This window comes from Mustela putorius, unplaced genomic scaffold, assembly GCF_011764305.1.
Source record: "Mustela putorius furo isolate JIRA1106 unplaced genomic scaffold, ASM1176430v1.1 tig00003853_pilon_pilon_pilon, whole genome shotgun sequence".
Classification (NCBI taxonomy): domain Eukaryota; kingdom Metazoa; phylum Chordata; class Mammalia; order Carnivora; family Mustelidae; genus Mustela; species Mustela putorius.
The window spans coordinates 52,612,922-52,625,368 of NW_025422005.1; the positions used below are offsets into that span (position 1 = coordinate 52,612,922).

At 43.6% G+C, this 12,447-nt stretch overlaps 1 protein-coding gene across 1 annotated transcript in view; it reads left to right on the plus strand.

Moving 5' to 3' along the window:
- CACHD1 (cache domain containing 1) overlaps positions 1-12,447 on the plus strand; it is a 205,604-nt gene that overhangs the window by 145,393 nt on the left and 47,764 nt on the right. Inside the window, exons 5-8 of the mRNA XM_045064669.1 lie at positions 253-379; positions 3,236-3,380; positions 4,499-4,715; positions 11,216-11,365. Coding sequence (XP_044920604.1) covers positions 253-379; positions 3,236-3,380; positions 4,499-4,715; positions 11,216-11,365 — 639 coding nt within the window. The remainder of the gene's footprint in view (positions 1-252; positions 380-3,235; positions 3,381-4,498; positions 4,716-11,215; positions 11,366-12,447) is intronic.

The following is a 12,447-nucleotide window of genomic DNA, read 5'->3' on the forward strand; positions in this document are numbered from 1 at the left end:
CAGGACATAGAGTGTCACCATACAAGGTTAAGAATAATAGCTTCTCTTGACTGAAACATTCATTATATTTTTCTATTCACGGGTATTTTTTTAAGGGACAGAGAGAAAATGTTTAGTGGAAAATTTACAGCCTTCGATCTAGTGGGATTTCTTCGTACTACAAGCAGTTTATGCAGAACAGATGCCGAAGGAGCCGGGCCTGCCTGCACCTGTGGATTTGGTGGTTACGTTTCCTTTCCCCCACTCCTCCAGTTCTTGCAGACAACCTGAAATCCAACCCTGGAATTAAGTGGCAGTATTTCAGCTCGGAAGAAGGGATTTTCACCGTTTTCCCAGCACACAAGTTCCGGTGTAAGGGCAGCTATGAGCATCGTAGTAGGTATGTTGGCTGGCTCAAGTGTTAATTACTGCTTAACAGAGATCTGTATGAACCAGGGGCTCCTTGTTTACACACATGGCCGTGCCTCCAAGCTGTGGTTTCTCAAATGTATTCGGGAACGATTTCACCATCTGGCATATGTGGATGCTAGAAAGGGCAAGTGATAACGCCCAGAGTTTTTCCTCTAAGTACCTAACAAGGGACCTACTAAAGAAATTAAATGGTTGGAGACACCCAAGTGGTTTTGAGCTTCAGGCATCTTTGGGGAGACAGGAATGATAATACGGTCTCTTCAGCGCAGCCCGAAAAGACTCCTACACATCTCAGAGTGGACTTAGTGATACCCAGCTTTCCTTTCTGTGATAACGTGCTTGGCTGTCTTTTTGAAATGTGCATGCAGTCTCAGCTATCAGAAGTTTTAAGGTTGCCCAGAACACAGTGGATCAAAGATGATGAACATCCTGCTCTTCTCGCGGAAATAACTAGAGTTTGTACCGCTTAGCCAGAAGGGCAGTAATGGTGAGCTAATTTGTTTGACAAGACTCATCAATTTACAGAACCCCTTAGGCAAAGATACTATACTTCCCTTTTGGATCCTTACAGCTTCCCTTTGCAGTGTCAGGTGTTCGATGCCAGAAAATCTGGAGCTAGTAGATAGAGGGTGTTCATTTTTCGTGCCATTTTTCTGAAGTCCAAAGTAACTATCCCTTTAGTCTCTCTTTATCATTACTTTAAATTACGTCTAAAATTTTCCCCAAGGAAAATACTACTCCTGGCCTTTTCCTAGAAGGACCTTTGTATTGTTGGTATGGTTTCTTTGGTTCCCTCCCTAGACGTTCTCTGGTGAAGACTTAAGTGTCTTAAAAACTGGGCCAGAAGCCATGACCTTGGGTCTGGTCCAGGTTATCTCAGGAGAGGCCAAAGACGTCATGAACCGTCTAATTTGCATTTACTTCTAAGAAGACAGATTGGATGGTATGCTGCCATTAACGAATCACCTGTGAGGGAAAGTCCAAAAAGACAAGCTGGACCTTGTCACGAATCAGCACTCACCTGCACTCGGCAGGTTTCGTGCACACCCACCCTGAACCTGCATTAAACCAACCCTCAGCACGGTCTTCCTTGGCTAAGTGACCCAGGTTCCCCCCCTCCTACATTGATGTTCCCATCTCTTTCCTTGCCCTGAGTGCTTTCCTCAGAGGCCTTTGCCAGTTCTCCACGTCCTTCAAAGTGAGGAATAGGTTTTCAGAGCCCTCAAGAGAGAATCGGTGGATACCAGTAATGCTGTAGGGACCGACTCCCAGGCAGTACAGTTTGACAGTGTACTGTGGCAGTGAGAAACACATCCTCTGCTTTCCATTGATGTGGGTTAAGTTGAAAAGGAGATAGGCCTTTTTTTTTTTTTCTTCCTTAAATTCACCTTGCCTTGAGGACCTAGAAGGTTCAGTATTTGACACGGCTGTCAGTGGTGGGATCGTCAGATTTCATTCTTTCCCGTTCTCTCTTCCACTTCCGTAGCCATCTCTCCTGGATTCTTTCTATTAACATTTCCCTACTGGTTTAATGGCATTGATTGGGGAAAATACAGTGGTACTTCAGTGTTAATGTAGCACTTTTGGCTTGAGAAGAAAAGTGTAAAGTTGGCCAGATTTCGAGAGTTCGGGTTTTTTGTGTTTTGTTTTGTTTTGTTTTGTTTCTGGGTTTGGTTGTTTTGTTTTGTTTTGTTTTTGTACTTTGTTTTATTCCTTAATTCATGCCTAGGCTTTTTTTGAGTCCACTGGCATCTAACATTTCATAGAAAAATCTCGTGTTTTAGGGGTGTCAGTAAAGGAGAGAATTCTCTTGAGGCTGATTTGCTTTTTTAAGCTCCCCCTAATTTGTTCCAGTTTTAAAACTGTGAAGAGAGACCTCATTAAACCCCTTCTCACAAACCTTCCTGTTCAGCACATGAGCAGAAGGCCGCTTTTCATGGGAGGCATTTCTCCGTTGGACCTTCCCCACCCTCCCTCCACCCCCTTTTCTGAATGTTGGCAAACAAAAACCTGGCAAGAAGAGTGGCTATCACAGGCTTGGACAAATTTGATGGCATGGTTTTAAATGCTCCGATATGGGGCCTTTTGGTGGCTGACCTGCATGAATTGCTTCCGTATAGAAAGGAAAGGGCCCTCTTAAGCAGTCGCCTTTGTCTGGAGAGAGAGAAAGTAAACCTTTTCAGAGCTGCTCAGCACGCTTGCAGATTACAGGCCGCCTCCGTTTTAGCAAAGCCCCACTCTGTACGTCTGCAGACCCAGTGCTGGCAAGCAGACCCTCCTCTCCTTCCTGTGCACTCTCTGCAGTCTGAGAGGCCACCAAGTTCTATGTTCTATAGCGAAATATCAGGCAACCTTGAGTGGTATTACCATGCACAGCTTCCAGCTTTAACTTTCAAGTGTGCCGAAAAGGCCAGCCTCCCCAAGGATTTGCTGCTTTTTTTTTTTTTTTTTAAGATTTTATTTTTTAAGTAATCTCTATACCCAGTGTGGGGCTCAAACCCACAAGCCCCAAGATCAGGAGTCCCATGCTAAAGGATTGGCTTCTTCTAACCTCCTCTGGATTACTTTACTCTTTGGAAGACTGAAGTACCAATCCCTGTGCTATAGATACAAGCTGTTGTCTCGAGGTCGTGTTTTCACCGTGCCAGTGTTCTTTTACCTTGCTGGTGGCTCTCTCCATCCTTGGGCCATCCCTGGAAAAAGAGCTGGCCACCAGATGCCTGAACATTTGTAGTGTTCACAGCTGCATTGGGTTGAGGTCCTTTGACCTAATAGCAGGACTGACCCCAGAGAGCTTCTCCCCCTCCTCCATCCCTCTTTCTAGACCTATCTACGTCTCCACGGTCCGGCCGCAGTCCAAGCACATAGTAGTGATCCTGGACCACGGGGCCTCTGTCACGGACACCCAGCTTCAGATCGCGAAGGACGCTGCCCGGGTCATCCTCAGTGCCATCGACGAGCACGACAAGGTGACCGGTACCCCCAGGGAGCCCCGTGGCATGGGCTCTTTCTTGAATGTCTTTTGTGAACTACCTTGTGTTTGATGGCACAATAGTTTTAAATCCATATGTAAAATGACTTTGGGGAAAAGAGAGTGGTTTCATTTTTATTCTAGCATTTGAGGAAGCAGCTGCCCACTCTGGCTCCAAATCTCTTAAAAAAAACAAAAAACAAGAAACAAAAACCACCCCACCAAGCCGAGTCTTGTACTTTCTTCCTGGCTCCTGTGAAGGCTTCCAATTAGCTGTGACTTTCACAGTGGAAATTATGCTGAGGAGAGGGGCAAGGGCATGGGGCCTGGTGGATGGCTGGACTTTATCTCAAGATTTATGAGAGGTGAGGGGTAAGGGAAGGCTTCTCGAGGTTTGCTAATCTCTAGGACACTTCAGAGACAGGTGTGTTTACAGCTAATGATAATCTATTGCCTGTGGAGATTTTCTGCTTCGTCATTTTGACTTTCCCAACTCCTAAGGTTTTACTGACTGATTAGTTGCTTAAATCACACACCCTGTGCCTTTACCCTCACCTCCAGATGGAAAACCAAGATGGTTAGTAGTTGCTAAATTTCTTCTCTGTATGAGATTATGAGATAGTATTCTTTTTTTTTTAAAGATTTTATTTATTTATTTGACAGACAGATCACAAGTAGGCAGAGAGGCAGGAAGAGAGAGAGAGGAGGAAGCAGGCTCCCTGCTGAGCAGAAAGCCTGAAGTGGGGCTCCATCCCAGGATCCTGGGATCATGACTTGAGCTGAAGGCGGAGGCTTTAACCCACTGAGCCACCCAGGCGCCCCTGAGATAGTTATTCTTAATGTTATGGATACACACCCTGAGATAGTTATTCTTAATGTTATGGATACACACCAAACTGCTAACTTCATCTGGGAACAGAATGACAAGCTCTAGGGCCCCTCCCCCTTACCAGTCCTTAACTAATCCTTTCCAAATCTGATAGATTTATGCCTCTGGGCATTTATTTTTAAACTCTCAGAAACTGTTCGGTAGGCCATCTTAGTCCTTGGGCTCTTCAAGAATATAAGAAAGGCTTCACGTGTTAAGGTAACAAGGTTTCTTTTTCTCTCCTCCAGATCTCTGTGCTGACGGTGGCGGACACAGTCAGGACGTGCTCGCTTGACCAGTGCTATAAGACATTCCTGTCTCCGGCCACCAGTGAGACAAAAAGGAAGATGTCCACCTTCGTTAGCGGTGTCAAGTCTCTGGACAGCCCTACCCAGCATGCGGTGGGATTTCAAAAGGCATTTCAGCTGATTCGAAGCACAAACAATAACACAAAGTTTCAAGCGAGTAAGTTGCGCTCTCTCAGAGGACTTCTAGACCAGTACATAAAGGATGGCAATAGGCATACATTGTAAACTGATCACACAACTCTGCCTAGAGGAATTTTTTTAAATTGACCTGGGATAAAATTTTCATGTGTTGTCATCATGGTCATCCCGTACTAGGAGCTTTTCCAGTCAAAGGTACTCAGCCCACATGATTTCTCCCCTCCCAGAGCCTCTTCTGCCTGCCCCTTTATTAGGAACATAGCCCCATTTATTTCCCAAGGGAACTGCCACATTCTTTTTAATGCAAATTGTCAGCCTTGCCTCCTCATTGACTTGAGAGTGGATGGTCTGCTGGTGCGCATGTGTACAGAACCAGGCTGCAGGATTCTTGCCTTGATCCTTCCTTCTTGTAACCAGCTGTCATTTAGATGAGCATGGCCCTTCAAATGTACAAAGGCCCTCTAATTTAATTTTCATGTATTAAAGAAAATCTGGAATTAGGATGCATGCTAAACTGAAGGAAAGGATATTTGAAATAAGACACTTGCTTTGAAAGTACTGAAAGGAATCTCTGTCATTTTCCGTTTTACATTCGAATATCTATTTGTAGGATTTTTTTTTTTTTTAAATGAATGTATTCTATCAAGGGAAACTTAAAGAATATATTTGCAAGTTCTTCAGTGTGTCTGCATTAAAATGTAAGGCAACACTGATGAATGCAAAGCATAGTGACGGGCACATGGTGAGAGCCCTTGAAAGATGGGAGCTCCTGGAATTATTACAAGTAATTGTGGCAGATGGCGTTTTTGAAGGTATTTGAACATAACAAATTACCACAGATTTAATAGCAGCTTAAAATAATGCACACTTATTACCACACAGACCCTTTCATGAGTCAGGAGTACAGGCATAGCTTGCCTGGGTTTTAGGTAAGGATTTAGGGTTGCATGAGACTGCAGTCTGCACATCACCCAGGTCTTTGGTCTGCTCTGAGGTTTGGAGTCCTCTTCCAAGTTCAGTTATTGGCAGAATTCATTTCCTTGCCACTGTAAGACTCACATGCATTTGTTCCTTCAAAGCCAGCAGGGAGAGCATCCCTTCTTTGAGCTCCTGACTTCAGGGAAGGCTTGGACCCTCTTTTGAAGGGCTCATTTGTTCTCATCAGACCCATCTCCTTTTGAATTAATCAGAGGTCTCTCCCATGGGATTAACTTACTAGAAACCTCAATTATATCTACAAAATCCCTCCATCTTTGCTGTCCATGTAACACAATCACAGGAGTGATACCCATCACCTTTGCCATATCTGTTGGTTAGAAGCAAGTTACAGGTCTTCTCAAGAGGAAAATCTTCTCCAAGGGTATGGGTCATTGGGTTCATCTTAGAATTTTGCCTACCAGCCTTGGCCAGCATCAGCTCTCCACAGACCAGTATTACAGGATGGCTGAGTATCAACTTGTCCACGATTCAAGAAGGCCAAGGGACAAGGTTGACCTCTTGAGTCTTCAAGACAGATTGGCCAATTGGTCAGTGCCATTTACCTGTCCGCATTCTTCACCAGGAGCGATTTTTCTACTTGATTTCTCAGTCATCCAACTACCTTTTCGAGTTCAAGTCCAATTTTGATTATTATACTCTTCAAATCATGGAGAGAGGTGTTAGACTGGCTGTGACCTTGCCAGTGATTGTGAGTCAAGGGAACCCAAAGGAAGTTAATGAGGATCGTTTGGGGGAGCATGGTCAACTAGAGGTGCATACTTCATGGAGAAGGCAACAGCTCTGTGCAGCATGGGATGGCCATGTAGGAGGGCCTGCCCAGCATTGCCAGATCTTCTATTTTAAGAGAAGCCAGAAATCTGGATTTTTATGCGAATCCCCTCAGTTTTCAAATGTTGACATTTGTTTCAGCTTTAAAACTGAGACTGCATTAAACCTCTTACAAACTTTCCTGCCCTATACGTTACAGAAGCCTGCTTTGATGGGAGCCGTTTCTCCGCAGGGTTTTTGTTTTTGTTTTGTTTTGTTTTGTTTTGGGTTTTCTTAATGTTGGCAAACAAAAATATGGCAAGAAGAGTGACCATCATAGACTTGGACACTTTCTGATGGCACTGTTTAAGTGCTCAGAGGAGTCCTTTTTAAGCCAAGTGTAAAATATTCCTAAATTGTAGCTCAGGGGCCTTCACTTTATTGCTTCTTCTGACAGTTCGGAGAAAAACTCAAATTAGATAAACACAGCAGAAATTAGCATTGTCCATCTTATTAAGGAGAGGTTTGAGGTGCTCTCAAGCAATTTAGCATAGTGGTTAAGTATGTGGGTTTGGGACTTTTCCCAACGTGGGTTCAAATTCCCTACTCTGAAATTTTTCTAAACTTGTGAACCTGTGTTAATTATTTGATCTCTCCAGGCCTGATTTCCTCTTCTGCAAACTGGGGGTGATAATAAGATCCAGGATTCCATCGTAAATATTAAATAAATACTAGCTGTGGTTGTTATGATATTCAGTCTCCTGTAAGACTTGTAGCTCTGGCTAAACTAGAAAGGATAGCTCAAACATCTGAATTGACCTCAAGCCGAGATGGCTGAGGACCACACCAGCCTTGGCCACAGTATAGTGAGGGGTCTGTGTACTCGTCTTGGGAACTTGCACTCTATGTCCTTACTTCTCTTCATTCCCTAGGTAATTACTTAGCATCTGCCTGGTGTACCTGGTGCTATTTTATTTGTTTTGTTTTTTAAGATTTTATTTATTTATTTGTAGAGACACAGCGAGAAAGGGAACACAAGCAGGGGGAGTGAAGGAGGGGGAAACAGGCTTCCCGCAGAGCAGGGAGTCTGATGCAGGGCTTGATCCCAGGACCCTGGGATCATGACCTGAGCTGAAGGCAGACACCCAACCAACTGAGACATATAGGCACCCCTTCTCCCCACCCCCACCCCAGTGCTATTTTAAAGTCATGTGGTGGAGTTATTTTAATAGGTAAGACCTACCCTGTAGGATTGCTGTAAGGATTAGCCTGTGCATGAAGGGGAAGTATCTGCCCTAGGTTAGTAACCTTATGAACAGAAGCTACACATTATAAATTATGGTGGCTTTGTACGAATTTGCTTTGCACTAAGGAAAATAGCTTAAAATTTTACCTAGCACTGACTCATTTTTTAATCCCATGGTAGATCTATAACTGATACCATTGACATATTTGGGTTGCCTGTCCTGGGGGGGGTTGGTTAGTAGATCATTTTAGAATAGAAGGAATAAGATGGCTAGGTAGGAGTAGGGATCTAATGGCATGGAAAGCCCAAATTTCAGTTACTCTTTCCCCTTCGATATTAACCCTGAGACATACTAGTGGCTTAGCCCGGGACTTATCAAATGGAACCTATTGCATTTCCTTCCTGTTACTTGCTATGTCTTAACTCTGCCCCAAGTCCCTCTAACTATTACTCATCCGTAACATCACTAATCACAAGGTGTAGTTCCTCCGAGTGACTAGAGAGAGAACATCCTAATAAGTAAAAAAATAATAACAATAAATCACACCAGATTTGGCAGTTCTGCTATCTAAAAAGGATAGGCAAGGATAGAGTCAGGCTGGCCAGAGACCATGAGGATGCCCCTGTAGGGTGCGTGCCTTCTTGTTGGGACAGGAAGAAAAGGTCGCTGGCTGCTGTGGGAGGTTGCTGACTGTCAGCCCTCCGGTTTTCCAGATACGGGCCTGTGCCTCAACACAAACCATCTAGAGGCATGAAGCTAAGTAAGAAAACTCAAAGGTTCTCTTTCAGGTCAGTCTTACAGGTGTCCAGGCACTATCACATGGGGTGCCTTTGCCATGGGGTGACGGTTTATCTCCTATTTATATCAGCCTCGTGGTATATTTATATTCCCCTGACTTCAAAACTAGTAGTTTTGTTTTGTTTCTAGTTGGAAGCTTAAGTAAGATGTTTGGCATGCTAACAGCATAATGTATGGGACAATATTTACATTATTGGGAAAAAATTGACATCCAGCTTAAGATGGATATTTCTAAGCTTATGGATTTTTTTTTTTTTACATCAGCATTCACTTCTTAATTTCTGATAAATAAATAGTACAGTTAAATTTACAGTTCAGATTAGAGAATTATTCAAGCATCAGATGGCTTTAAAATTTGTTCATGTATTAAATTAGAGATAGCAACTTGGGTTGTATTTATTTCTTTGATTCAGTTTTATTAATCTCAGGTCAGTTGTCTACAACGTTGATACAACATAAGCTAACTGTTTAGTTTTATAAAGGATGCTTCAAAGTCGAACATGGAAATTTACAAACTGAAGGAAACTCTGTTATTGAATCCTTATCATAGTTAGGATATTTATTAAAAGGGTAACTAACTCTATTCATTATCTGTTACTGGAGAACAAATTTCCCAACACTCACTGGCTTAAAACATTAACCATTTACTGTCTCAGCGTTTATAGGTCTGGAATCTAGGTGCAGCATAGTTGCGTGCTTCTGGCTAAAGGTGTCTCAGGAAATTGCAGTTAAACTGTTAGCAGAGTTGATATTCTCAGAGTTCAACTTGGGTAGGACCAGCTTCCAAGGTCACTCAGGTGGTTGCTGGGGGAACTCAATTCTAAGGGACTCGGTGCCTGGCTTCTAGCTAGGGTGGCTCGAGGCATACTGTCTGGCTTCCTTCGGAGTGTGAGAGCAGGCATACTGCAAGCGCTTGCTTTGTAGCACCTTACCTATTTCTTGACACCCCATCTGCTCTCGTGCATTCTGTTCTCAAGAAGCAAGTCGTGAACTCCAATCCACACTCAGAGGGAGACAGCGACACAGGGCAGTGGCTATCAAGGCGTAGGATCCCTAGGGGACCAGCAGGGAGGTTGCCTACCACAGTAACTGTAAAGCAACCTCCACACAATGACAGCAATAAGGACCTGAAGAAAGAAGCATATAACATATGAATATTTATTTCTCAATAGAAAGGTAAATGTCCAGGCACCTGGGTGGCTCAGTGGGTTAAGCTGCTGCCTTCGGCTCAGGTCATGATCTCAGGGTCCTGGGATCGAGTCCCGCATCGGGCTCTCTGCTCAGCAGGGAGCCTGCTTCCCTCTCTCTCTCTCTGCCTGCCTCTCTGTCTACTGTGATCTTTCTCTGTCAAATAAATAAATAAAATCTTTAAAAAAAAAAAAAAAAAAAGAAAGAAAGGTAAATGTCCATGTAGGATATATAAAAATAAAATATATAGTAATATGTATAATGTAATATAATATATATGATATATAATAGTATATAGTTAACCAAAGAATCTCTGATTGGAAAGACAATCTGGAATTCCAACTCGCTTCCTTCCCTCCCTCCATTTCAGTAGTCATTTAGCCTCTGCTTTCATATCTCTGGTGGAAGGAAATTTACTACTTGGATTTTGTAGTAAATCCTCTGGAAGGAAGTTCTTCACACGGAGCTAAAGTGACCTTCTCAGTCTCTCTGCTCATGAGCCCAGGTTGGGGAAGTGAATAGCTTCATCTTGAGTCATAGGTGCTACTTCAGAGCAATATGGGGTGGGGGGGGGGAGGCTGAGTGTGTTGAGGCTTCTTTCTCTTTTACTCCATCACCCTTGGATGCTCCAGTTAATCAGTTAGTCCTCACAGCAACCCAACAAAGGTAAGGACTGTCATTATCCCCATTTTGTAGACAACAAAGTATAGGCCTAGAGAGGTTAAGAGATCTGCCCAAAATTACCCAGACACAGCTTGAAAGTAGCAGAGCTGGGATTTCAACACAGGCAACCTGGCTCCCATGTCTGTGTTTTTACTGTTCTTCTGCACTGATGACTTTTGTTTTTGTTTTTGTTTTAAGATTTTATTTATTTGTCAAAGAGAGAGAGAGGGGGCGCCCCCAAGCAGGGGGAGCAGCAGGCAGAGGGAGAAGCAGGCTCCCCATCGAGCAGGAGGCCCGATGCAGGACTCCATCCTAGGAGACCTGAGCTAATGGCAGATGCTTAACTGACTGAGCCACGTGGATGTCCCTACGCTGATGAGTTTTAAAAACAAAAATGTCTCCGGAGCTACTTAGCACAGGGACCCTTCATGTTTTAAGAGCCTGTGGAAGAACCACCATTTTAAAGCCTAGTCATCCCCCAAAATGTTGGCTCCTGATGGAACCTCTCAGTCAGTGAGGAAAGGATAAATCAGGTCCTGAATCCTCTGTTTCGAAAGGCAAGAGAGCACTCCATCTTGGATGGCTAAATTTACCACACCGTGAGTGCCTAAAGGAAATCTTCTTTTATCTGGTAAATTTATTAGGAACATCTCTTCAGCTGACACTGGGTAAATGAGGCCTCATTGCCCACAAAGGCCAGGATGGAAGGGACGCAGAGGCAGGGAGATGAAAGCCCCAGCCTCAAATGGGAAGGAGTCCGAATGCCGGGCCAGGCAGGTCCTCAAGGCCGGAAAGTCCAAAGGAAATGAAAAGGAAACGGAACTGCTGCCTTCAGCTGGAATCCAACGTAACATTCAATTTGTATGTTTTTGTTTAGATACAGACATGGTCATAATTTACCTGTCAGCTGGCATTACATCAAAGGACTCCTCGGAGGAAGATAAAAAGGCGACGCTCCGTGTCATCAATGAAGAAAATAGCTTTCTAAACAACTCTGTAATGATTCTCACCTATGCCCTCATGAATGGTAGGTAGTGTTTGGAGATTTTTCTTTCAGATGAAAGTTCTCTCTAAGTGCATGCTGCTTTCAGAAAAAAATGAAAAGGAACCCTAACAGCGCGTGCTTTGAAGAAGGGTGTACGAAGAGAGGCCACCAAGCTGTTTCCTGCCCAAGCCTTTCTCTCCCTGACGTTCGTATTCAGGGCATGTGTAGGTTGTCTCTATTCATCTCTCTGTCCAGCCAGCTGCTCATTTCTAAACCTTCTCCGGTGAAGTGGGCTTGCAGAGGATTCTGTACTGCTCCATTTTTTTTTTCCCCCATCAGTTCTTCATATTCTTGGATTTTGATACTACGTGGAGGTTATTAACTGAACTCATTGATTTAAGCTTCAGGAAGCCAAAGTACTGACCTAGATTCTTCTGTATACCCAAGCCAGTGAATATCACATTTCTCTGCAGAATCACCACCTGAAGCCTCTTCTGCTGCTTTCTCCCCCTCAGCTTCCTTAACTGTATAATGGAGATAAGAATTACCTACCTGACAGGGCTTTCACGAAGACTGGCCCCAATGTGCAGGAAACACCCAGGGTAGTGGGCATCACTCTCTAGGTACTCCTGAAGGCTGATTTTGTTGCTTTTAAATCAGTTTGTGAAAGGGTTTAGTAAATTGGCAAAGCTGAGGAAGTACTCGGTTTTTTCCCTTCTGCTCTCCAACATGTTGTCCAGTCTGACTGTGGGTCCAGTGTTCTAGCTTTTCTGCCCTGTCCTGTCTCTTCACCTCTAATGCATATCACTCTTCCTCTAGAGTGTCTCCTTCAGACCCCTGAGCCTCAATGCTCAGGATGACCGTATTCTCTTGTTTTTAAGCAGTCATGTCTTGACCCAGGAGCTCTTCCCATCAATGGTCTTTTATTTGTCTCATGCAGACCCAAGTGGCTAGAGAGACAGTGGTTCTCATTTTAATGAGCTAAGGATTACTTGGATTACTTATTTTATTACTTTTTATTTTATTTATTTATTTATTTATTACTTTTTTTTTGTTTTAAGATTTTATTTATTTATTTGACAGAGAGAGATCACAAGTAGGCAGAGAGGCAGGCAGAGAGAGAG